The sequence below is a fragment of the Papio anubis genome, chromosome 6 (genome assembly GCF_008728515.1).
Source record: "Papio anubis isolate 15944 chromosome 6, Panubis1.0, whole genome shotgun sequence".
NCBI classification, from domain to species: Eukaryota; Metazoa; Chordata; class Mammalia; order Primates; family Cercopithecidae; genus Papio; species Papio anubis.
The window spans coordinates 111129861-111156646 of NC_044981.1; the positions used below are offsets into that span (position 1 = coordinate 111129861).

Sequence of the window (26786 nt, forward strand, 5' to 3'; positions counted from 1 at the left end):
TTCTCATGAGATCTGATGGTTTTATAAGGCGTTCTTCCCCCTTTTGCTCTCCACTTCTCCTTCCTGCTGCCACGTGAAGAAGGATGTGTTTGCTTCCCCTTCCACCATTATTGTTAAGTTTCCTGAGGCCTCCCCTGCCCTGCAGAACTGTGAGTCAATTAAACCTCTTTCCTTTATAAACTACCCAGTCTTGGGCAGTTCTTCACAGCAGTGTGAGAATGGACCAATACACTATAATATAGGGACATTATGCTCTAGACTGTAGCATTGCCTTAACCATATAAAAGTTACTATCAATTAGGTGACACTGAAACTCTTTTACTCTCAAGGTGAATCAGTCCTTGAGAAAATGTCTAAAAGATTTTCATTCCATAAATAAAACAGCCACTCCAGTCTGAATGTTTGTGTCCCTCCCCACAAAAAAATTTCATATGTTGAAACCTAATCACCAAGGTGATGGTATTAGAGGGTGGGGCCTTTGGGAGGCGATCAGCCTTGGGGTGGAGCACTCATGAATGGGATTAGTGCCTTCATATAAGAGGCTTAAGGGAGTTTGTTCCCTCTGCCCTTCTGCCACATGAGGACACATACGTGGCACCATCTAGAGAAAGTGGGACCTCACAAGACTCTGATTCTGCTGGTGCCTTGATCTGGGACTTCCCAGCCTCCAGAACTGTAAGAAATAAATTTCTGTTGCTTACAAATTACCTGGAATAAGGTATTTTGTTATAGCAGCCTGAACAGACTAAGACAATAGCTAAAATAATTGCATATTTCCATTAGTGGCTTAATTACAGAGAGCCACTCCTTGTGGACCACCTCAGTCCCTTCAAGAAAAAGGGCCTAAATCCTTTTTTTTTTTTTTTTTTGAGACAGAGTCTTGCTCTGTTGCCCAGGCTGGAGTGCAATGGTGTGATCTCGGCTCACTGCAACCCTCGCCTAGCGGGTTCCAGTGATTCTCCTGCCTCAGCCTCCCGAATAGCTGGGACTACAGCTGCGTGCCACCATGCTGGGCTAATTTTTGTATTTTTAGCAGAGACGGGGTTTCACTATGTTGCCCAGGCTGGTCTCAAACTCCTGACCTTGTGAGCTATCCGCCTCAGCCTCCCAAAGTGCTGGGATTAACAGGTGTGAGCCACCGTGCCCGGCAGAAAAGGGCCTAATTCTTAGACTGCTACTTGGGCAAGCCTACAGGCTGACTTGCCTGGCACCTTCTCAAATGGGCCAGAACATGGACCCAATTTGAAAGTGAACTTGAGTGGCCTCTGAACAATAGAAATTTATAGGTAACATCTCCAAGGCTGACTGAAAATCTTTAGGGCAAGCAGCTATAGCATTTACCAACTTCTTCCCCCCATCCCTGGCTATTACCAATCCTTATTACATAGTACTGACCGCCAGTCATTCAGCAGAACACATACAGGAGGATGAGAGGATGGCGTTTGGTGGCTACATTTGTGAAAGTATTTATCTTATTCTTTGACACCAAGAGGATTATGTTTCAATATATTCTTGAATAAAATTTCCCTCTTGAACTTTTTAATTAAATTAAAACTTCAATCTAGAAAATGGTTTTTAAGATCAGATTAGAGACCAGGCGCGGTGGCTCATGCCTGTAATCCTAGCACTTGGGAGGCTGAAGTGGGTGAATCACTTGAGGTTAGGAGTTTGAGACCAGCCACAGCCAACATGGCAAAACCCCATCTCTACTAAAATACAAAAATTAGCCAGGCGTGGTGGTGCGTGCCTGTAATTCCAGCTACTCAGGAGCCTGAGGCATGAGAATTGCTTGAACCCAGGAGGCAGAGGTTGCAGTGAACTGAGATTCTGAGATTGCACCGCTGTACTTCAGCCTGGGTGACAGAGGGAGACTCTGTTTTCAAAAAAAAAAAAAAAAAAAATAGAAAGAAAAGCCATAAAAGTATTTTTATAAAAAGGCATAATGGAATTGCCAAGTGGATTGCTGCCTGCCTAAGGTCACTTGGGTATCTTCATTAACTAATCCACTATCTTATTTTTCATGCCCAGATAACTAGTAATATTGATATTAGCCACAGAATTTCGGAGACGAGTGGGGATGCTCATTTCATAGATGAAAACTGACTTGCAATGAGATAAAGAAATGTACTCAAACCAAGATCACGCAAAAAATAGTAATTAAAGCAGTCCTAGCCGTGTCTAGCCCCCTAGAATTAGTTGATTTATGAAGGGGAGAAAGGGTGAACAGAAGTCATGCTGTCCTTCTTCCTCACTCCTTTTGTTAAGTCAGAAGGAAAAAGAAAAGTTCACTGCACTGTCAGACTTGAATATAGTTCAGAGAAAAACATCTTGACTGCTGATTACGGACAAATAAGTGTGTTTCTTTAAGGATGAAGGCAGTGAAATATTTGTACCAGAAATTTGTCAATGACATAAGTAATTTCAGTGCAGCCACACTAAAAACAATTGCTGCAGAGCAGGAGAATGAATTAAAACCAGTTTCCAGAAATCGCATAGCATAGTACTTTTACCTAAGTTCAAGGCCTATTTTGTGTGTGTTCCCTCCAGTCTTCAAAACATTACAAAACAGGATACAGCTTGAGAAAATGTCATGGAATAATACTGTATTTGAATTACCAAAGTATGTGCGAGGGGACCCCTCTCTTTGTCTATTGGGCACTTGTGTTTGATAGTGTTACTAGGAATCCGCATTTAATCACGTGGAGGTCAGGGTCTGATTTCATGTTTCCAGGCAACACCTGGCTAACCCACAGCAAGCACCTGTGAGAACCCAGCATGGTGCAGTCCTGAAAAGGGTCTGGCTTTGTAAGTGCGGATGCAACAAAGGAAAGAGAGCCTTGGATAAAACGTACAAAGTCGCAGTCTTTAAGCAGGAAATGAATTGATACAGAGTTAAAGCCAACAAATCCTCCTCACCTAGATGATTATAAATGTAATACCGTGAACTCCATCTGAAAACTCTGTCTTCATTTATTCAAATACTTGCTGAGCACTTCCTCTGTTCCAGCTACTGGTCCAGGCTCAGAGGATTCAGCACTGAACAAAACAGCCCCCCTCATCCCATCTCCTGCCATGGACCACCCTCCGAATCCCCATCCCAAGAAATCTCTGCCCTCATGATTTTTTTTTTTTTTTTTTTTGAGACGGAGTCTCCCTCTTGTCGCCCAGGCAGGAGTGCAGTGGTGAGATCTCAGCTCACAGAAACCTCCACCTCCCAGGTTCAAGCGATTCTCCTGCTTCAGCCTCCTGAGTAGCTGGGACTACAGGCGCCCGCCACCATGCCGGCTAATTTTTTTGTATTTTTAGTAGAGATGGGGTTTCACTGTGTTAGCCAGGATTGTCTCGATCTCCTGACCTCATGATCCACCCACTTTGGCCTCCCAAAGTGCTGAGATTAGAGGCGTGAGCCACCACGCCCAGCCGTCCTTATGATTCTTATATTTTATTTTATTTTTTGAGACAGGGTCTCAATCTGTTGCCCAGGCTGATACAGTGGTGCAATCATGGCTTACTGCAGCCTCAAACTCCTGGGCTCAAGTCAAGCGATCCTCCCACCTTAGCCTCCCAAGTAGCTGGGAATACAGGCGTGCACCACCACGTCCAGCTAATTTTTTTAAATGTTCGTAGAGACAAGGGTCTTACTATGCTTCCCGGGCTGGTCTCGAACTCCTGGGCTCAAGTGATCCACCCTCCTCGGCCTCCCAAAGTGCTGGGATTACAGTTGTAAGGCACCACACCTGGGCTTGATTCTTATATTTTAGACCAAGTGAGGGTGAGAGACAGACGTCAAATGCCAGATGTTAACAACTGGTGTGGAGAAAAGGAAAGGAGGAGTGGAGGGCTGTAATGTGGGTGACAGGCACATCCAACAAGATACCAATGATGTCACAATTTGAAAACTGAAATAGAAAAGGAATCAAATCATAAAAATATTCCTTTTGGGCAGAGAAAGCAGCCTCTTGCAGAGAAACAGGTATAGGGTGGGGGGGTCATCTTTGAAGAGGCTCAGAGCAGCTCTTAGGGTGCCTACTAACAGATAAAGTTATTAAATGTTCAAAGCAAAGAAGAACGACTTTTAACTCAGAATGAATTTTCTGTAAGGTAACAAGATCTGTAGGGAGGGCTGGGATTATCTGGCGGTAACCTTTCAGCCTTTCTGCTTCCCAGAGGAATTGTACACCAGGAGCTGGTGGGTTCAAATGGCAAATTTAATAAAAGCAGACCATGACATTAAGCACCATTAGAAAAATGAAATTCTCTATAGTGTTGCATTTGTTACTATATCTGGGGGAAAATACTCAGATGTAGAAAAGTGGAATCCTGTAAAACGTTAAGAAATATACCCCCTCAAAGGCTTCTGCTTTAAGCGACAGCATTTTGAGGCTTTTTGTTTTTTATTTTTCCCTGGGGGGTGGGGGGTGTGATCACAGCTGGTGTCACAGTGGTGGTCCACGTGCACACACCAGGAGCCGCCTCTACACCATTCTCTGATTAGCGTAACAAGGCCTGGTTCATCTGGTCACTGGCTGACAGTTTTAAAGCAGCTGGCCCCAGAGTGGCAAATGCCAAGGTCAGAGCACCCAGCTGCTTCCTGCTCCGTTGCTGCTGGTGTAAATATCCTCAACTCTGGGTACGCAAAGGGTGTGAAGCCTCTGTGAACAAAAATTATTTAAGGCCGGCTGTGGTGGCTCACGTCTGTAATCCCAAGACTTTGGGAGGCTGACATAGGAGGAAGCTTGAAGCCAAGAATTTGAGACCAGCTTGGGTAACATGGCAAGAACCTGTTTCTACAAAAGCATTTTAAAAAACTGTCTGGTGCAGTGGCACATGCCTGTAGTCTTAGCTACTGGGAAGGCTGAGGCAGAAGCATCACATGTGCCCAGAAGTTTGAGGCTGCATTAAACCATGATTGCACTACTGCACTCCAACCTGGGCAACAGAGCAAGGCCCTCTTAAAAAAAAAAAAAAAAAAAAAAAAATCCTAAAGCTAAGGAAGAGACTGTCATTGTTTGTTTGCTCACAGAAACAAATGTGACCTGTAAAGGTTGGAGAAAAGGTGGTTTTCACATGCTTTAAAATGTTTGCTGTATGTATTCTGCAGAGAGGCAAATCTCAAAAAGAAAACAAATAACTGCGTTGTAAGTGATTAATTCAAATGTGTGAAGACCTGAGATAATCACTGGATTCCTTGTATATGGCAATGAGTTTTGCAGACACTTTATGTCAAAATCAAATATGCTATTATTAAAATAAATAAGGTGTTGTTTTTTGAGTAATTGATTTTCCTCAACTGTTTGGGGGAAAAAAATCCTCTGCCTAACAGATACTAAGATTGAATTTCACGTTTAAATTTTCAAAGTTGTTCTTATTTCCAAAAGTTAAAAAAAAAAGAAAAAGAAAAAGAAAAAGAAAAAAGAGACAGAGTTTCACCATGTTGCTCTCGCTGATCTCAAAATCCTGGACCTAAGGGATCTGCCAGCCTTGGCCTCCCAAAGTGCTGTGATTACAGGCGTGAGCCACCACACCCAGCCTGCAAAAGTTTTAAATCTAAAATTGGCCTCAGCCTAAGATACAATGCTTTAAAAATCATTCTTGTTTGGGTTTTTGTTTTGTTTTTTTTTTTGAAACAAAACTCTTGTTTTGTTCTTGTTGCCTAGGCTGGAGTGCAATGGCATGATCTCAGCTCACTGCACCCTCCCATCTGCCTCCTGGGTTCAGGCGATTCTCCTGCCTCAGCCTCCGGAGTAGCTGGGATTACAGGCATCTGCCACCACGTCCAGCCGATTTTTTGTATTTTTGGTAGAGCCAGGGTTTCACCATGTTGGCCAGGCTGGTCTCAATCTCCTGACATGAGGTGACCCACCCGCCTCGGTCCCCCAAAGTGCTGGGATTACAGGCGTGAGCCACCGCGCCCAGCCTCTTGTTTGGGTTTTTAACAAAGACAAGACCATACAAGCCATAGACTATAAAATGATTGATAATTTGGGTTGGGGAAAGGGAGCTTTTCTTTTTTTCTTTTTTTCATCTTTTCAGCAGAAGCAGATTTGCCCAAAACTAATGGCACTTGTGCGCTCTCTGGGAATGCTGGGAATAGCACAGCATGACAGCACTTTTTAGTTAGGGAGAGGAAGCCCAGTTGCATTTCTATATAAGCAGTTTGTATAAACTGAAAATCCCAAAGCTCAGAAGAAAGGGACCACTCGCCAAGACTAAGGTAATTAGTTGTGTGTATTTTCATTATAAATAAATGTTTGTGTCCATGCCTCATTGTGTGTGCTCTTATAGAAGGCCAAACAACATAATCAAGCCCCCTCCCAAAATCTACATATATCGGACCCTGCTGTACAGTTTAAACAATATTTAGTATGCAGTTCCTTCTTTCTAACATTTAAGAAAGTTTACAAAGAAGCAGAATTCTGTTTTCATTATAGGAGGAGGGTTGGTTCTGAATTACCAGTATTTCCAGTTTTAGAGCAAGTGAGTCAAGATGGGGAAAATAATGTCACCTCTGGCTTTGTCTAAATATTGTCTGCCACTGTAAAGTAAAAACCCTCCAGCAGGAATGGTCCTTGTTCATTATTTTCTCCCATTGGTTGATCTTGCTATTTTATCTACGGCAGGACCAAATTCCACTGTGGGCCAATCCTCCCAGGGACCAAAATGGGTAAGCCCTCTTCTTATTTAAGTAGACAGTGGTAGAAACAAAGGAGTCCCAAATCCTACAGGTCAGTGTCACATGCCAAATTATGCCTTTGTCTACACTACAGCAAACTGTCATGTAGAATTCTGATTTCTGGAAGCAACCATAAAACCTAATCATGAGTGGCCGGGCATGGTGGCTCACGCCTGTAATCCCAACACTTTGGGAGGCTGAGGCAGGCGGATCACCTTCGGTCAGGAGTTCAAGACCAGCCTGGCCAACATGGTGAAACCCTGTCTCTAATAAAAATACAAACATTAGCCAGGTGTGGTGGTGCATGCCTGTAATCTCAGCCACTTGGGAGGCTAAGGCAGGAGAATCGCTTGAACCCGGGAGGCGGAGGTTGCAGTGAGCCAAAATCATGCCACTGCACTCTAGCCTGGGTGATAGAGCAAGACCCTGTCTCAAAATAAATAAACAACAGCAAAACCAAAAAATGTGTATTAATTACCACTCTTCCACAGTGGGGCATGATGGCTCACGCCTGTAATCCCACCACTTTGGACGGCTGAGGCGGGCATATCCCTTGAGGTCAGGAGTTCAAAACCAGATTGGCCAACATGGTGAAACCCCGTTTCTACTAAAAATACAAAAATTAGCCAGGTGTGGTGGCACGTCCCAGCTACTCAGGAGACTGAGGCAGGAGAATCACTTGAGCGGGGGGTAAGGGGAGGGTGCGGGGAGGCAGACGTTGCAGTGAGCCGAGCTCGAGCCACTGCTTTCCAGCCTGGGCGACAGAGTGAGACTCCGTCTCAAAAAAGAAACAATAAAAATCACCACCCTTCCTGCATGGGGGATTTGATATTTGCTCAGACCTCTGAGGCCATGGTCAGAGGCCTGGGTCACCTCAGGGAAACGATGGAATAGTCACAGGGGAGAGACTGAATCACTCACTGTGAAAATTGGTGTTTACCCACGTGGCTGAAATGTAAAAGAAATCACAACTGGACTAACGGAAGATAACCTTAAGACCTCCAGTAAACATGCCGCAGATTAAAAAAGAATTTCCAGGCTATTTGGAATTCTATGAAAAAAAACGCGTGTCCCTGCCCCATCCCTCCCTCCTCTTATCCATCCCAGAGATCAGCTAAGTCAGACAAGAAGCCTCTGGCACCCCCTTGGTGGCATAGTTCAGTGATCACACGTTGTCCACTACATACTTTCTAAACTCCACTCTGCTTTCAGGGCCCTGTTATCTGGCCCCTTTTCCCTTCTGGGCTTTCATTCTACACCCTTCAATGAAAACTCTTTGCTGGGGCCAGGCTGTTCCAACACACCAGCCTCCGAACCTGCCCTGCACAGTCAGCGCGCAGCGGTTAAGTGGTTTTGGAATCTGCTGATCTGGATTTGCCTCTTGGGAACAATATTACCTACTTCATACAGTTGCTGTATCTATTAAAGGTGGTAACACACAAAAGGCACCTCTCTGGGCCCTATTAATAAAAGCACATCAAGTGCTGGCTGTTATTATTCTCCTCACTTTTGCTGGCATTCCTTGTTTAGACACATCTAAATCCAGCCTCCCCCAATCTCCCCTCTGACCTCAAGTGACAGCTCCACCTGAACCCTGCAGCTCTCATCCCTCGCACAATTCATTTGGTAGTCACCAAGTTGCCTTGTCTTAACCTTACGGACCTGGCCATAGTAAGCTCACATGTTGCTGGTGCTTGACTTGATTCAAAAGTTAACACGGGAAGGACAAAGCTTTGGACTTGGGAATTTGAGTTGGGTCCATTCCAATCACTTGGGTGAAAATTATTTGAAACTCTCACACTAGGTCATGCAAATACTCCGCCTGTGAGACTGTGTATATTTCTAACTTTATATTGTGCCTGTGGTGCTATATACAGATAAGTATTCCCACCAACTTCAAAAGCAGCTCCCTGCTTGAAGCAGCTCTGTGGGGGCATCAAACAAGAAGAAAAACAGGTTCCACATGTTTGAAGAATCTCATCTAAGTGAGGCGACGTTGAATCTCCTGTGAAAGGATTTTTCCCTTCATTTGTCTCTCTTATTCATATTACATGAATCAATTTACCGTATGCCGAATCATCATTTTACATATCTTTGATAGTGGTTACTGGTTATCCCTTTATTTATGATTAAATGAAACGATGAACTCAGAGTAGACAAAGGTCCTTCTTCAACATGCAGCCTTTCACTTTTCACAAGAGACTTACTGGTCCATATGCACTCAATTCTGACCTTAAGATGTGGTTCCCCACCCCCTATATGGGTAAAAATCAAATCCCAATACTGTGTCCAAATGATCACTCTTCACTAACCATGCCTCGAGGATCTCTAGGCTCAAGAGCTATAAAACATGCAGCACATCATAGTTTAAGCAAAGAGGGGTATGTGCCTTGCAATGCACCCATCAGAAAAAGTTGAGGAAGTATAGCAGGCTCCTCTCTAGAGGGAGAGATACTGTTAAAGCAACCGTGACTTATGCTTCCAACAAGAACTCACATATAACTCCAGACAAGGAGCTGGGACAGAGCAACAATAATTTAAAAAGCATCAAGTTCCAGATAAGAAAAAGGAAACATAACTTCAAGGTCTAAGTATAGGGGGTATCCAAATGGTCAGATAAATACTTCCGTAACCAATTGATTGTTTCTGCTATTAACGTCAATCCACCACCAGGCAGTATGACAGAGTATTTTCTGCTGAGTTCAAAGTTTGTTGCAAGTGCTGTGTGCCTTCCAGTTCCTGGAGGGGTCGCTTACCATCGGTGACAATGACTTCTTCTTCCTCCTGGCCGTTTAGGGCTCCTTGACCGTTCCGGGCTCCTTCCTGGCCATTCAGGTCACCCTCCTGGAGGCTGAGCTCGTCTTGCTCAGCTACACCATTGATGGTGGACAGCTGACCATTCTTCTGTAGGAGCTATGGGAAAGACAAAGCCATAGAAACTTAATTTCGGTCCTCACGACCAAGTCAAGAAACAAGGCATTAACTTCCAGAATATAAAGCAGTGAAAGAAGAATTACAGAGAAAAGGAAGTTCAGAAACAATGAAGAGTTAAGTCTTATATTTGTCTGAAAGATCCAGCTACCTTACAAGCAGGTAGGGCCTTGAATTTGGGAAAGTGTTCCCACGAGCCATTCATCCACTCATTAATTCCTTTATTGGAACACCAGACACACACACTCACCTTTCCAGACCTATTTCAGATACAAACATGAATAAATCAGATGTGTTTCCCAAAGCTTTGAGCTTACAAATTACTATGGAAGGCAGACTTAAAAACCCCTTTTTTACTTCAAAATAATAAATAATGTTTCCTTGCGATTAGATGCAGGTTAAACATAATTGACTGAACAAGTCAGAAGGCAGACTTTTAAACAAATAATTACTAAACTGCAGTTGTGGAAACTGTCATGAAGGAGGCATACATAGAGCAAATAATAATAAACAGAGCCCTTTTTGTTAAAAAAAAAAAACAAAAAACAAACCAGCCCTAACCGAGGCTGGGGGTGTCCAGGACTTCTCTGAGGAAGTAATGGTAAAGCTGAGACCTCATTTCCACAGGCAAGGGCTGTGTGAGAAAAGGATAAAGGGGGTGCAGAGAAGGGAGGCCCTTTGGTGCGAAGGCCAGTGCTCCCAGAGCCCAGCGAGCAAACAAGACACATATAACACGTGCATTTGGGTAATTGTTTTTTCCTTAAAAATATTACTACAATGGTCATTTGCAATCCTCCCCATAGGATGCCCTATGCAATCGATGGCATCAGTTTCAAAATCAGCAGGCATGGCCGGGTGAAGTGGCTCATGTTTGTAATCCCAGCACTTTGGGAGGTCAAGGCGGGCAGATCACGAGATGACGAGTTCAAGACCAGCCTGGCCAAAATAGTGAAACCCTGTCTCTACTAAAAATACAAAAAAATTAGCCAGGCATGGGGGCGCGTGCCTGTAGTCCCAGCTACTCGGGAGGCTGAAGCAGGAGAATCACTTGAACCTGGAGGTGGATGTGGGAGGTGGAGGTTGCAGTGAGCAGAGATGGAGCCACAGCACTCCAGCCTGGGTGACAGAGCGAGAAAAACAAAAAACAAAAACAAAAAAACCTCACAAAATCAGCAGGCATGTAGGCATGCCCTTGGTCATATAATACTTTTTTTTTTTTTTGAGATGGAATCTCACTCTGTCACCCAGACTGAAGTGCAGTGGTGCAGTCTCGGTTCACTGCAACCTCCACCTCCCAGGTTCAAGTGATCCTCCTCCTGCCTCAGCCTCCCACATAGCTGGGATTAAAGGCGTGTGCCACCATGCCTGGCTAATTTTTGTATTTTCAGTAGAGATGTGGTTTCGCCATGTTGGCCAGGCCAGTCTCAGACTCCTGACCTCAAGTGATCCGCCCACCTCTGCCTCCCAAAGTGCTAGGATTACAGGCGTGAACCACTGGGCCTGGCCTGCTCTTGGTCATATTTTTAATCCTGAGAATACAGGTAAAAAAATTTTAAGCCAGTAGAAACAATGACCATTAGGAACCCAAACGCTTCAACATTGTAATATACAACAATGTTATATATACAGGTATCTCATTTATCTTAAAACCAGCGTAGGCAACTGCTATTTCCATTTTATAATAATGACACCGGGACTCAAAGCAATTCTGGTGGGGTGGGGTTTTCTTGCCCCAGGTCACACAGCTCAGGAATGGGAGCATCGTGGCCCGAAGACAGCTCTTGCCACCAACTATTTCCAGGGTTTTTCTGTTTAAGGCTCTCAACATAAAGATAGGTGCCATGTTTTGAAGCTCCTGTTACTACACACAACTATAAAATGACTTAAAGGGTATTCCAGGTCTGGAACAGGTCTGGTACAGACCTGCATGCTACAAAGCAATCTCAGCTCCGCACTCGGTCTGACATCATTCCATCCTGCTTCCAGGCCAATGAGTGACTCTGGCCACACCACTGACTTAAGACCCTGAACCCTGAAGGGACTGAGTTCAAGACACGCAATCCAGAAGCCTTGAGTTGTGCTAAATTGATTTCACCTGGCTGTTCTTGGCTCCCAGCAAGGCTGTCCTTCAACTGCATAAGCTTCCTCCTGAAATAATACCACTGTAGTTTAATACTTACACTACAGATGGGATTGTTGGCTTCAAAATGCCCATGCTGAGTCCGTTTATTAAACAGAATACTCAGATTACATTTCCACTTAAAGTCTTCTCTTACCAAAATAAGAAAGATGGGAATTTTAAATGAAACCTAAAGACAAAAGCAGGGGGTAGGGAATGGAGAAGGGGGTAGTGTGTCTCCACAAAGCCCAACAGCAAAAATGTCAGAGTATTTCTTTTTTTTTTTTGAGATGGATTTTCACTCTTGTCCCCCAGGTTGTGGTCCAATGGCGTGATCTTGGCTCACTGCAACATCCGCCTTTTGGGTTCAAGCGATTCTTCTGCCTCAGCCTTCTGAGTAGCTGGGATTACAGGCGCCCGCCACCATGCCCAGCTAATTTTTGTAGTTTTAGTAGAGATGGGATTTCACCACGTTGGCCAGGCTGGTCTCCAACTCCTGATCTCAGATGATCCTCCCGCCTCAGCCTCCCAAAGTGCTGGGATTACAGGCATGAGCCACTGCGCCCGGCCAAATGTCAGAGTATTTTAACTAAATATCATTGAGTATGTACATAGGACTTAGATTTGACTAATAACAGGAAGAAAAGTTGGGGGAGGAAAGCAGGAATCACATATTATTGTGGACTATATGGTAACCCAGTGAATCTTAAACCTAGAAACTGTTGACATATACAGTTTCATGACATGGCAAACTAAACAGGGAACATAAAAAAGCCTTCTTAATACCTCAATTTCAAAGCAATAAACTTTGGTCAATTGTGCCTCTTGTTTAGGAACCAGAACTCTGAAGTTCTGTAGAGTTTAGGGTTCTACAAACTACCCAAAATTATTGAAAAAATTATTATAATCCTTTGTGAATTGTCTAATCCAAGATATCTTTAGTTGGAGCCAAACTGAGTCTCTTAAACATGAAGACTCTATAGCACACAGGCACAAATTTCTGTCTACTCTTTCAGGAATGTTACCGAGCCGGGCACTGTGATGCGTGCTGTAGTCCCAGCACTTGGGAGACTGAGGCAGGAGGACTGCTTGAGCCCACAAGTTTGAGGCCAGCCTGGACAACATAGAGAGACCCTCGTCTCCAAATAAAACCATAATTTAAAAAAGAGATGTTACGCTGGGCGCGGTGGCTCACGCCTGTAATCCCAGCACTTTGGGAGGCCAAGGCAGGCAGATCATGAGGGCAGGAGATCGAGACCATTGTGGCTAACACGGTGAAATTTCGTCTCTACTAAAAATACAAAACATTAGCCAGGTGTGGTGTTGTGTGCCTGTAGTCCCAGCTACTCAGGAGGCTGAGGCAGGAGAATCGCTTGAACCTGGGAGGTGGAAGTTGCAGCAAGCTGAGATCACGTGCTCCAGCCTGGGCAACAGAGGGAGACTCTGTCTCCAAAAAAAAATAAAAAAAAAAGAGATGTTACACAGGCATAGCAAAGTGCATTAGATGATAAAAAGTTCACACGTAGACGAGGCTCCAACAGGGCAATTCGTTCCACCCAGGGCAGTACGACCAAGAAGCAAACCTGTAAGTGGCCTTCATGGGAAGGAACCAGAAGCCAACATAACCAGGACACACCCACACATGATCAGAATTAAAGATGATCTGGAAGGAATTTTAAATGCCATGACAAACTTGTAAAGAAACCTCTTCACTGTGTTTTATCCTTCATTCTAATAGAAAGTGTTTTGAAAGTAAATCTTTAAAAATGTCAAATAGAAAAAAATAAAAACCAGAGTATAAATCAGTAAACAATATCCCTGGAAGGCAATTTGGAAATAGGGATAGAATTTTAAATATGCAAACCCGTTAGCTACACCATGCCATTCTAATAGATATGGCATTACATATTTATGATGTGCAACACATAATAACTTATAATAGGGTTGGCCATGGTGCCTTATGCTAATAATTCCAGCACTTTGAGTGTCTGAGGCAGGAGAATCGCTTTAGGCCAGGAGTTCGAGACCAGCCTGGGCAACAAAGAGAAACCTAGTCTCTACAAAGAAAAAATAAATAAGTACTAAATACTTTATAATAGCAAAAAGTGCAAAAACAAACAAAAAAAACACTTAAATGTCTATCAGTAGAGGGGAGTAGTTAAATTATGAGACGTCCGTGTAATAGACAGCATCAAAAGCTATGTAGATAAATTTAGACACACTCATGGGTGAAGATGTCCCCAGTTTAAGGGGGAAAAGAAGCAAATTGCTGAGAATATTTGATTCTTTTATGTGTTTAAAACCAAACCAAACAAAAATAAACCACTAACAAAGAGGGAGAGGAAGAGGAAAAGGGAGAGAGAAAAGGAGTCAATGTTTGTATAAGCATTTTTTTAAAGTCTGGAACGATATGTACCAAATCTTTAATAATGGCTACCTCTATGGCACTGTTATTGTTTGGTTTTGTCCTTTTAGAGGGAGATTGGGAGAACAGACGTGGTTTCCTTTTTACTCACTTTATCATTGTAAAAGTGAAAACACATTGAACCCTAAAACTCATAGTTTCTTAGGCTTCAAGCATGTTAATAACCTGACTTGCCAGGGTTCATAAATCTCTTAAGATCATCTAAGCCAACAGGTCACACTGCTGGAGCTTTAACTCCTCTGTTTATATCACCGCCAAATGTAAATAGCATATTAATGTCCTCAGCTAAGCCATTCATCAAAAACATTGACCAGGACAGAGCCAAGCATATCACAGTTCTACAGCAGACCACTCCAGGCTCCTGACAGAGAACACATCTATCCTATGCATTATGTACCCATTTCACAAGGGTGTTTCATATACATTTGCTTCCACCTTAAGGAAGTTACTTTCAAGACCTTGAGCATATTTCCTGCCTACCTCATATCTTCCCCATTCTCTGTAAAATGGAGTTAATAATTCATTTTTAGGCTGGTCTGATGGTAGTGGGTTATCAGAAATTAACATCAGTATTACTAAAGTTGGTATACAACCCCACACTGCTAAACTTGACTGGCTTTTAAAATAGAGAAAAAAAGGCTGGGCGCAGTGGCTCAAGCCTGTAATCCCAGCACTTTGGGAGGCTGAGACGGGCGGATCACGCAGTCAGGAGATCGAGACCATCCTGGCTAACACGGTGAAACCCCATCTCTACTAAAAAAATACAAAAAACTAGCCAGATGAGGTGGCAGGTGCCTGTAGTCCCAGCTACTCGGGAGGCTGAGGCAGGAGAATGGCGTAAACCTGGGAGGTGGCGCTTGCAGTGAGCTGAGATCCGGCCACTGCACTCCAGCCTGGGCGACAGAGTGAGACTCCGTCTCAAAAAAAAAGAAAAAAAAAAAGAGAAAAAAAAAAGTAAGTGGGATTACAGGCAAGTGCCATCACACCTGGCTAATTCTTTTGTATTTTTAGTAGAGATGGGGTTTCACCATGTTGGTCAGGTTGGTCTCGAACTCCTGACCTTAAGTGATCCACCCGCTTTGGCTTCCCAAAGTGTTGGGATTACAGGCGTGAGTCACCTCGCCCGGCCAAGAATTCATTTTTATATACCTCAAAGAATATTTGAAATATCACCAGGCACATATTAAGTTCTTAATAAGTCAACTATTAACATAAATTTTAGCTGCCTTTGTTATACTATTTGTTAACAATAATTGTGGTCTTGGGAATTACTTGTTCCATGCCTGTGTTCCTCTCTAAAATGAAAGCTCTGGGAGTTATGACCTGTGTTCTTCCTGCTCTGCACTCAACAATAACACCTGGCAAATGGCAAAGGCGTCTAATCTTTCTGAATTTCTAGGTCTGGGCAGGACAAAGGGGATAAAGGTGGTTTATATAAAGGTCTAAATGGAGGAGGGCCGTCTGTGATTTTTCTTTTCTTTTCTTTTTAAACTATAGAAGGCATGGGGGAAACAGAAGACAGCACAGCACGTACAAGGTCTTGATTAGAGTCCAAAAGCTCCTCTCAGCTACGGAACTTTACCTCTGAGCTCATTTTCCCAGTTACAAACTGAGACTAATACTATCTCTGTTTTTGGATTGTGTGAGATTCAAATGAAATCATATTGGGGGAAATTCTCTTTCTAAATAGAAAAGCACTCAGCAGCCATTTTATGAGACTTGGTCCATTTGATTAAATCAAGGTCGATGTACTATCTCAGTACTTTCCAGCCCTTATCTCACACTATGGTCACCTTTTATAAATGGTCCTTGTGTTTCTGTTAAGGAGGGTTTCAAAGGAGGCAGCATTTGGTTTGAGTCCAAGATGTGAAATGACAAGGGAATCCAACAAGATTAGACACAGCTCGGTAGAAGCGACACATCTCACTATACACACATACACACACACACACACACACACATCCCAGGACACACATTCATATGGGCTGCACATCAAGACACGGGGTATGGCTATAGGTACCACGGCCATGGCTTTGAAATCACAGACTTGCTCACAGAAGAGAAAAGAAGACACAGTAGCCTATTTTTTTTTTTTTTTTTTTGAGACAAAGTCGCACTCTGTCCCCCAGACTGGAGGACAGTGGCATGGTCTTGGCTCACTGCAACCTCCACCTCCTGGGTTCAAGTGATTCTCCTGCCTCAGCCTCCTGAGTAGCTGGGATTACAGGTGCGCATCACCACACCTGGCTAATTTTTCTATTTTTTAGTAGAGATGGTTTCACTATGTTGGTCAGGCTGGTCTGGAACTCCTGACCTTGTGATCCGCCCACCTCGGCCTCCCAAAGGGCACGGTGTGAGCCACTGTGCCCAGTCCATAGTAGCGTTTTTTTTCCTGAGGTTCCTGGTTGGTTCAGATCCTCAGGTTGCTAGGGCAAGTGATCCTGCCCCCACAACACACACACACACACACAGACACACACACAAACACACATACACAGAGCTGTGTGGTGTGTATCAGTGAGTCCACCCATCAATGTAACTCAAGGAGCTATCATTAAGACTGATGATTTATTTCATACAAGTCAATGGCTATAGCTCCAATTTGTGTACTCACTCTAAAATTAAATAGTTCAAATAGCAATCCAGACTAGCAAAAAACAAAAAAACAAGCAAAAAAAAAAAAAAACCTTTTATTTCAACCTAGGCATACAACGTATTTTCCAATGTATATTTAAATTTCCAGAAGTAGGCTGAAAATAAGATGGAGGCTAAATGCAGAAATGAATTATTCCATTGGTGATCCAGATCTATGAGAACTTCAGATGAACAATAGCCCTAATTTTTGTGAGGGAACCGGATCGAACTCTTTAGTCTCTCCATTTCTTCCCCGACATACTCATGCCTTCCAAGAAGTTCAGCCTGAAGAGGCTGCATCTCACTTCTCTGAGACGCAGAAATAAACCTTATTAAAACCCCAGTGTTAAAGCTATTTTAAAGAGGTTTTCTTTAAGAGTGTAAAACATTACTGTTAATTCTGTAGAGAATGGCAGGAAAATGATTGTTACTTTATTTTATTTTATTTATTTATTTTTGAGATGGAGTCTCGCTCTGTCTCTCAGGCTGGAGTGCAGTCGCATAATTTCGGCTCGCTGCAACTTCCACCTCCCGGGTTCAAGCGATTCTCCTGCCTCACCCTCCTGAATAACTGGGATTACAGGTGTATGCCACCACACCTGGCTAATTTTTGTATTTTTAGTAGAGATGCAGTTTTGCCACATTGGCCAGGCTGGTCTCAAACTCCTCACCTCAGGTGATCTGCCCACCCCAGCCTCCTAAAGTGTTGGGATTTCAGGGGTGAGCCACCGAACCTGGCCGATGTGATTTTTAATTAGCTCAGTATATATAGTAAGCACTGCTAAGGCAATCAGAAATATACGTTTATATTCCATGAATTTAAAAAAAGATTTAAGGCAATCTGCAAAAGAAACATAGGAGGAGGCCTTTTAACTAGCAAGGTTTTTAAAAGAGAGAAAATGAACTGCTTATCGGGTTTCAGAGGTATTATCAAAGCATGGAGTCAAAAGCTCTCTCCAACCACATGAAACTGAGAAGAGGATGCATCCCGGGGAGGGCGTGATTGCGGCGATCTCTAAAAATAAGAAGCCCTTATCTCTGAGAAATTGACCTCCAGAGCTCTCTTCCTGCGGCCAGTTTTCCTCAGGGAAGCAGCAGCAGATCCTCTTGAGGGTGGTGGCAGGTCCCAGGTCTTAACCTACAGATGCCATGAAGCCTCTGATCTTTAAAAAAAGCCACTGCTGGTTTTAAATTTCATGATATCTCTTTCCACCCATATATTCAGCAAAACAAAACCAACCACCCAAAACAATCCCCTTACTGCTTGGTGACATCACCGTAAGCTCGACTGAGTTCATCTGAAGGACTCAGAAAAGGGGGTGAACATCTCCTCACCATCACCCACAGTCCCTGTGGCCCCTTCCCTCCAGCTCCAGAGGACGAAAATAACAGGGCCCAGCTGTCCGAACCCCACGTATCCTACCGCACTTTATCCTGCAGGTCTTCATTCCAAGATGGGGTTTACAGCCTACAAGACATCATCCCACCAACTGCCGAGTAAGAGCTATTCACCCGACAGCAACATTTATCCACTTTCAATACCTGATTGGCTTAGACCAGCTTTGTCATGCTGTCACATTCGTTGAACTAATTTAATTTAATCCTAGTGCAAAAGTTCTAATTTTCAGAATGCCAATATTAATTTTATTTTGTGTTTGAAATGCAGTGCTTACTATTTCAGGAAGGCAGCTGGAACGGTTTCTGCGCAGCACAAGAGCTTGCGGGCCCGTGAGTGCTGCTTGGTGAGGGGTATAAATACCAGATAGAGAGTTTCTCGCCACTGTCTACAAATCCCACATTTTCATGTTTCTTCTCATTTTCAGTAAAATTCAAGAAAATTAGATAACCGTAATTTCAGGAGAAATAACCCAAACTCATCTTTGGACATGAGAAAGAAAGATCGCTAAGAGAGATCCACTAAAATCATCAGCTTGCTTTTAGCATGCAAAATTAATTCCATTGAACATTAATATTCAAATTGTTGGATCTCTTAGTAAATAATGTAGCTCACATTGCTTATGGAAACTCCAAAGGACTGTCCACTACAGGTGAACTCATTTTATCAGGAATGTTGTCTACAAATTAGGCCTCTAAATTCTCAAAGATCGGTGTTTATCAAACTGGTATCCGAGAGCATGAGTATACTGGGTGTATCAACACGAGCATCTCAGGCATTATCTCAGACGTGTTCTGTGCTCCAGGTTAGCTTGGGAAACTCTGAGGTAGACAGAGTTAAGCAGATTTACTTAGAATTTAAAAACTCCTTAATGTGCATTCTCAATCTCTAAGGAGAAAATCACTGCATTTTCTAAAAATGAGTTCCTCATATTGGAACCCTCTCTGAGTCACATCTACTAACATCCCCCATAACTAAAGACACTATGGATGCATGCAGTATGTTTCAACACACAACACTTCAGTCAAGTATTCCTCTACTTTATAAAAAGTTATAGTTGTTTTTAAAAGTATTAAAACTCCCAAGTTCTCTGGGAAAGTATGTGAAAGAAAACAAAGCACTCTAAATCTGGTTAGGTGGGAGATCAACCATGCTGATTTCAGGCAAAGGGAATTTATAAGATCTCTGCTGGAGATGGGGGCAATAAAAAGCACCACCTACCAATGACAGCATTCACTGCATGAAGATGGCCTGCCAGAATTCCGTTCTGTGAAATGCCTACCTTGTAATGTTGGCAAACCCCACAGCATTTGGGTCTTAGGACAGAGAGAAGCTCATTAAATCCAACTGGAAGAAAAACCTGTGAATCCTAGACCAAGTCTCTGACACAACCAGTAACTTCCTCTCTGTGGACACCGTGGATGGTAATTACAGGATACAGGGCATCCCTGGTGTCCCCCGCCCCGCCCCCAACACCAAGAAATGTGTACCTCCCCTGAGGCAATGGTGATAACATTCCTGGTTAAGAACCACTACTCACAGCCTCATAGAACCAGAAAAGAACTTTAGGCCAAGCACGGTGGCTCACACCTGTAATCCCAGCACTTTGGGAGGCCGAGGCGGGTGGATCACAAGGTCAAGAGATTGAGACCATCCCAGCCAACATGGTGAAACCTCGTCTCTACTAAAAATCCAAAAATTAGCTGGGCATGGTGGCACTGGCCTATAGTCCCAGTTACTGGGGAGGCTGAAGCAGGAGAATCCCTTGAACCTGGGAGGTGGAGGTTGCAGTGAGTTGAGATTGTGCCGCCCTCCAGCCTGGTGACAGAGCAAGATTTCATCTCAAAAACAAAACAAAAGAAAAAAAAAAAAGAGGAAGAAGAACTCCAAGGCTGAACCTGAAGAACTGTATTCTTTTTTTCCCCTAAGGTACCTTAAACCAAGAAAATGCATCTCTACTTAATTATGCTGGATCCATGACACAATCTAACACAGATTAAACCATGTGAGCCATGGTTGCACTGGGTGTCCATGCAGGGGAGCAGACTATGTAATCCAGCAATTCCAAGGATTCTTGTGTTAAGGACAGGGAACAAGCCCGATACCATGTTACTGACTCTCCCCTGAAGCTTCAAAGGAATACTGGAGTTCTGGGTTTAACAAAAAAGCACCTGACTTCTCCTGATTAGTTATTTGACTTTGGGTCCCAGATCATGTCAAGTTACACAGCACAGAATACAGACCCCTAGAGCTAGAGCTTTATATTCCAGTGTCATGACCTGCATCATGAATGTCTAAGACAAGTTCCTCACCACCCACTGCTCTGAGCTGTTGCATCTACCAGCTGTCCCAGGCAAATTAATTACCATCTTGACTTCTTGGACCTTCACAGATTCTAATTGCAAAACAAGCAAAATATTATCGTGAATAGTTAGAATAATAAAAATTAATCACCCCAAAACACATTTCTGACAATTCTGGCAATTCTCATGACTAGTTTTTTCTGGGACCCTGCACCAGCAAATTCATTTCAGGTGTTATCTATAGCGTAAGTGGAAGTCAAGATCTCAGTTCTCACTTAATTCCTACACACCACTTCATATTCAAGTAATTACTCTCACGTTAAGTGGCTGCTTCTCTCAAAGGAATCCTCATTTGGTAGTAAAATAATTACATCACATCCTTGCTTAGAAATCTGATAATACCAAATGTTTTGAAATCCACTGTGTACCACAGAAAGGCGAAATAGTTTTTGAGTCCAAGAGATAAACAATTTCGACAGAGGAGGAAGCCAGCGTTATCCCAAGTAAAGTCTCGATTTTAAAGTTCAAAAATTTTAGAGGCTAATATTACTTCTTCTAATCAAAGGTGTGTCCCTAAGACAGGAGTATCTGAAATTCCACCGCGGAGGCAATCAGACATGAAAAATATGTAGTGCCTATACACTGCACAACTGTCACCTGCTTATGGGGGAAAAGGCAGAGATGGGCAACAGGAAGACACAAGAAGGTCTCATAAAAAGCTCTTCTCCCATCCTGAGAAGGGATGTTTGTTTGGTTTGTGTTAGGCAGCCCTAGGCAGCACATATCAGCGCCCGCATCTCGCAGGCTCTTCACCATGCTGACAGCTGCAATACGGGAGGTGGAGACAGAAGTTTACTCCAAACTTTGCCAAAACAGGCAACATATTACCATTCAATGAGGAGGATAATTGAGACCCCTGTCGAAGTGAAATACAGTCAGCCTTCCATATCTGCAGTTCCTCATCCTGCAAATACTATCTTTTCAATCCTTGGTTGGTTGAATCTGAGGATGGGGAACCCCTGGGTCCAGAGGGCAAACTGTGGGACTTGTGAGCATCCTTGTATTTTGGTACCAACATGGGTGGGAGGGTCCTGGAACCAATTCCTCTAAGATACTGAAGGACAACTGTACTACACACTGTCTGCAAATTTGTGGCTATACTGCCTTTGAAACAGATTGCTTAAACTGATTGCTGATTTTTAACTAAAAACCCAGTTAGAATGTATTGCCCATCCCATTGCAACTTCAATTCTAAGTCCATGCTCCATTCGACTGAAAGAGAAAAAGAACAAGCAAAATTGCTTGTCTCCTTTTCAGTAGAATGCACTTGATTTGCAAAGATGACCTAAGATAATGTGATTTAGCCAAGAATCAACAGTTATTATCCCATTATGTTCAACTCCAAATATTTGTAGCACAATCACCAAAATGTAAGATACAGAATTAAAAAGCAGCAAATTTTGAATCCACAAACAACTGTCCTGTGTTTGCTAAAGAGCATCTATGGGAATTAGCAGATGGAGGTTGAATTCTAAACTGCTTTTCAATGGAAACGTCGCTGCCTCACAGGCTCCTGTCTGAAGCCTGCTAGGCAGAGGGCTCCACTGCCAGAACCTCTGCTGGCCGCAGCATTCAAGATAGAAGGCACTGCACGTGGAAGGAAGGGAAAGAGGCCACAAGTCAACTGGCTGGGAGTGAGCTATGTGAAGCCATCCCAAGAGACTTAGAGAAATGCCTCCTTATTTGTGAAAAAAACTCAAGAAAGTTTCCTATACACTGTGGCATCCATCGGTTACTTAATAAAGTCATTAAACATTTAGCTCTGCTAATGGACTTGCAGATGCCATTGTGGAGAATCCATTTAGGGTTTGTGGATGCTTAATAGCAAAATTAAAATGATAAATTGAAATGGGTTTCTCTGACGTGCGTGCTTAGCTCCGTGCGCCACAGCATACAAGCAGCCTCCTGCATACCAAAGTAAGTGACGCGAATCCAGCCCTGCCGCTGCTTGAGCACAGCCAGTGTTTATCAGTCAGCTCTGAGGAAAACAGGGACTTCGCCTAGGCCCACTGATTCCTAAGGGGCAGGCAACGGCAAGACCCCTTGTTAGCTGGTAATGACCCTACCAGGCTTCTCCGGATCCAGCATAGCCCAGGACAAAGCACGATTTGCAAGCCCACCCATGAGAGGAAATCTCAGCTGAGCCACTCATTAGCTGTGAGACATGTGGGCAAATTTCTCATCCTCTGAGCCTATAGAAGGAGGGGTAATACTTTTTTGGGGCTGTTGTTGTGGTTATATCCTAACCCAATTAAGTCAGAATCTCTGGGAAAGGGACCCACGTATTAGTAGTTTCTAAGGCTCTTCCAGGTAATTCCAATGGGCAGCTGCTGTCTCAGAGGCATGATACTGACCAAGCGAACCTGACAGGTGGTGAAGGGGACACCGGATGAGGCGATCTGCAGCAACTGGAGACCAGCTCTCAAAGGGAAAGCAAATCAGAAAGCAGCTCCGTTTACGTGCAGAGAGGGGGAGTTTCTATGCAGTTAAGGTTACAGGAAGAAGCTAGAAGGACTAACTTCTGAGGAAGAGGAGGGGATTTGGTAGGGGAGAGGGCAAGAGGTTAAAAACAAGAATCAGGGCTGGGCGAGGTGGCTCACACCTGTAATTCCAGCACTTTGGAGGCCGAGATGGGTGGATCACCTGAGGTCAGGAGTTTGAGACCAGCCTGACCAACATGGAGAAACCCCATCTCTACTAAAAATACAAAATTAGCTGGGAGTGGTGGTGCATGCCTGTAATCCCAGCTACTCGGGAGGCTGAGGCAGGAGAATCGCTTGAACCTGGGAGGCAGAGGTTGCAGTGAGCCGAGATCACGCCATTGCACTCCAGCCTGGGCAATACGAGTGAAACTCCATCTCAAAAAAAATAAATAAAGAATCTGATGAAGGCTGGGAACCATCAGTGAGGGGATGGGAGAGGAAGCTGGCCTGTGAGGGGTGAAAGGTCTTCGAGGAGTCCTAACTGAACTCCAGGGCCTCACTGCCAAGGGTCAATCTGCTTGGCTTCAGGTTTTTTGGGGAGCACCCAATGGCATGGATGTCTAAGTGGAGAAAGACTGTAGTTGGGTGAGGGATGTGCTAGGAGAATGGGATGACAGTGAGTGGTTCTTCTCTGTTCTGTCTGGCTCAGTCACCTGGGCCTGGGCTTGTCATGATGTCCAACTGATGCCCCTGTGAAGCCTTCCACCCACCCTCCCTGTAGGGTGTGCAGTGAAGATGTTGGCCTTTCCAGACACTGCCCAGTTTTCCTATCCTCCAAAATGGCTCCTGATCAAGCTACCTGAATTCAGTGGAGAAGGAACTCAACAATACTAGTCCCTATAAGCATTAACAGGTGCCAGAATAATGTTTCCCATAAAGAAATGATGACTATTCTAAAAACACATCCGTGTTAGTCCACACAATTCTCCAGTCTCAAAAGGACGCTTCCAAACCATCTTGTTCGGATGCCTCTTCCCATCGGATGTTCGACCTTCTAAACACAAAAGTGTATCAAAACAAAACAAAAGCAAAACGCCAGCCATAACCATGCTAGTCATCATGTTACCCAAGGAGGAGAGAATTGCAATCCAAGTTCCATAATGGAAGGATCTGCAAGTTAAACATCTCTCAGCCTTTGCTTTGAATGAGCTAAGAGCCAAGCTAAAACCTCACAAGGGAAAATGACATTTGCGAAAGCCCACCACCCTCCCTTGACAAAGTTAAGCTGGTGACAGGGTCTCTATTCAAAAGCCCTGTGCTTCCTTTCTCTTACGGGCCAGCATAGAATGTATTGATCAAGACATTCTAAGAAAGACAAATAATAGCTCTAGTTTCTTTTCTTTCTTATTTCCTAGTTTCACAAAATTACTCAATAGAACAGTTATGTTGCACACCTTGCGATCTTCTTATCAAGACCTTACTCTACTGAGAAAAAAGGGAGAGCGTTTCTTAAGAAGTGACAATATATGAGAGGCAAAGCCCTACGGAAACCACATCAACCACAAGATGGGTTTTTGGCTTTTTGCTTTTTTGTTTGGCTGGTTGGTGTTTGCTACCAAATCTATTTTCTCATACTTCTCCTTCTGAGACGTGCAGGCTGGTTAGAATATTCATTACTACATAACCCAATGCTCTCAAAATCAGTGCCTAATTAAAAATACATTCACTGTCTAGCCAAGTATGGTGAATTTGCAGAGGACCTTGAAGCTGCATAACCACCTCTCTCAACATTAGGGGTGGAGAGTATCAGTTTGAATCTCCCCATCTGCACTCAAGGGCTGGCTAGTGGTGGTTCTGTTTGAGAAGGGCAGTGACTGTGAACTTGACATTCATCTCTCACAGCATGTTTTCAGCAATTCTGGTGATTTGGGATTTGTTGCAAATTTTAAAATGAAAAGAAAAACCTATGTCCTGCAATGTCTACTAAAAACAAAAATCCTCCAGAAAAAAAATACAAGCCTCAGGAGAAAGCACTTGCAGTATGTACGGACTATGGCTTGAATAAGTGATCTTTCACAAGTGCGTTTTCCATTCTAACAGGAATCCATTAACCCCATTTATAAATCACAAGTTATAGCTGTCAAAATAGCTTTTAGAGCTGCCAGCTGTTACAGAGCGCATCTAGCGATGCCATTAATCCCTTAATTTTTAGCTTCATCAGTAACACAGTGGAACACAGACCAGGACTCGTTCCCCATACACGCACACTTGAAAAATGTGGTCCTGATTTAAGAGGCAGAAGACAATAATTTGGGAGAAATTCCCTCTGTCCTCCAAAAGCATGAGTTTTGACTTCTCAATGGGGGTAGGGTGGGAGTGGGAAGAGTGAGAGGCAGTTCAGATGTACCCCAAATATCCCAAAAAATATGAATTAAATACTTCAGAGGCTCTGTGTAATCCTTCCTTATAACTCTGTCAACTTTATTTTAGCACCTATTGTTTGGAAAGCCCATTTAAACAATGTGCTTGTGACTCCTTTTTCTTTCTCTCTTTCTCTCTCTCTCCCATTTAAACAAAGTGCTTGTGACTCCTTTTTCTTTCTCTCTTTCTCTCTCTCCCTCCCTCCCTCCCTCTTTTTTTTTTTTTGACGATGTCTTGCTCTGTCCCCCAGGCTGGAGTGCAGTGGTGCGATCTCAGCTCACTGTAGCCTCCGCCTCCCGGGTTCAACCTGCCTCAGCCTACTGAGTAGCTGAAATTACATGTGCCCGCCACCACGCCTGGTTAATTTTTTTGTATTTTTCATAGAGTTGGGGTTTTACCATGTTGTCCAGGCTGGTTTCAAACTACTGACCTCAAGTGATCCACCCACCTTGGCCTTCCAAAGTGCTGGGATTACAGGCATGAGCCACTGAGCCCAGCCATAATTTTTTTTTTCATATATACTTTAAGTTCTGGGATACATGTCCAGAACGTGCAGGTTTGTTACATAGGTATACACGTGCCATGGTGGTTTGCTGCACCCATTAACCCGTCACCTATATTAGGTATTTCTCCTAGTGCTATCCCTCCCCTACCTGCCCCCACTCCCTCACAGGCTCCAGTGTGTGACGTTCCCCTCCCTGTGTCCATGTGTTCTCATTGTTCAACTCCTACTTATGAGTGAGAACATGCGGTGTTTGGTTTTCTGTTCCTGTGTTAGTTTGCTGAGAATGATGGTTTCCAGGTTCATCTACCTCCCTGCAAAGGACATGAACTCATCCTTTTTTATGGCTGCATAGTATTCCATGGTGTGTATGTGCCACATTTTCTTTATCCAGTCTATCATTGATGGGCATATGGGTTGGTTCCAAGTCTTTGCTATTGTGAATAGTGCTGCAATAAACATACGTGTGCATGTGTCTTTATAGTAGAATGATTTATAATCCTCTGGTTAGATACCTAGTAATGGGATTGCTGGGTCAAATGGTATTTCTGGTTCTAGATCCTTGAGGAATCGCCACACTGTCTTCCACAATCGTTGAACTAATTTACACTCCCACCAACAGTGTAAAAACATTCCTTATAATTCTTTAAAATATTAATAAGTAAACATGGCCGGGCCTGATGGTTCATGCCTGTAATCCTAGCACTTTCCAAGGCAGGTAGATCACTTGAGTCCAGGAGTTAGAGACTAGCCTGAGCAACATGGTGAAATTCCATCTTTACAAAAAATGCAAAAATTGGCTGGGCGTGCTGACTCGTGTCTGTGGTCCCAGCTACTCAGGAGGCAGAGGTGGGAAGATCACCTGAGCCCAAGGACATTGAGGCTGCAGTGAGCCATGA

At 43.6% G+C, this 26786-nt stretch overlaps 1 protein-coding gene across 2 annotated transcripts in view; it reads right to left on the reverse strand.

Annotated features, from left to right (window-relative positions):
• The window catches only part of AKAP12 (A-kinase anchoring protein 12), a 120392-nt gene that overhangs the window by 44775 nt on the left and 48831 nt on the right, over window positions 1-26786 (reverse strand). For both annotated transcript variants that reach the window (XM_003898033.3, XM_017958219.2), the window contains one exon: window positions 9430-9586. In XM_003898033.3, coding sequence (XP_003898082.1) covers window positions 9430-9586 — 157 coding nt within the window. The remainder of the gene's footprint in view (window positions 1-9429; window positions 9587-26786) is intronic.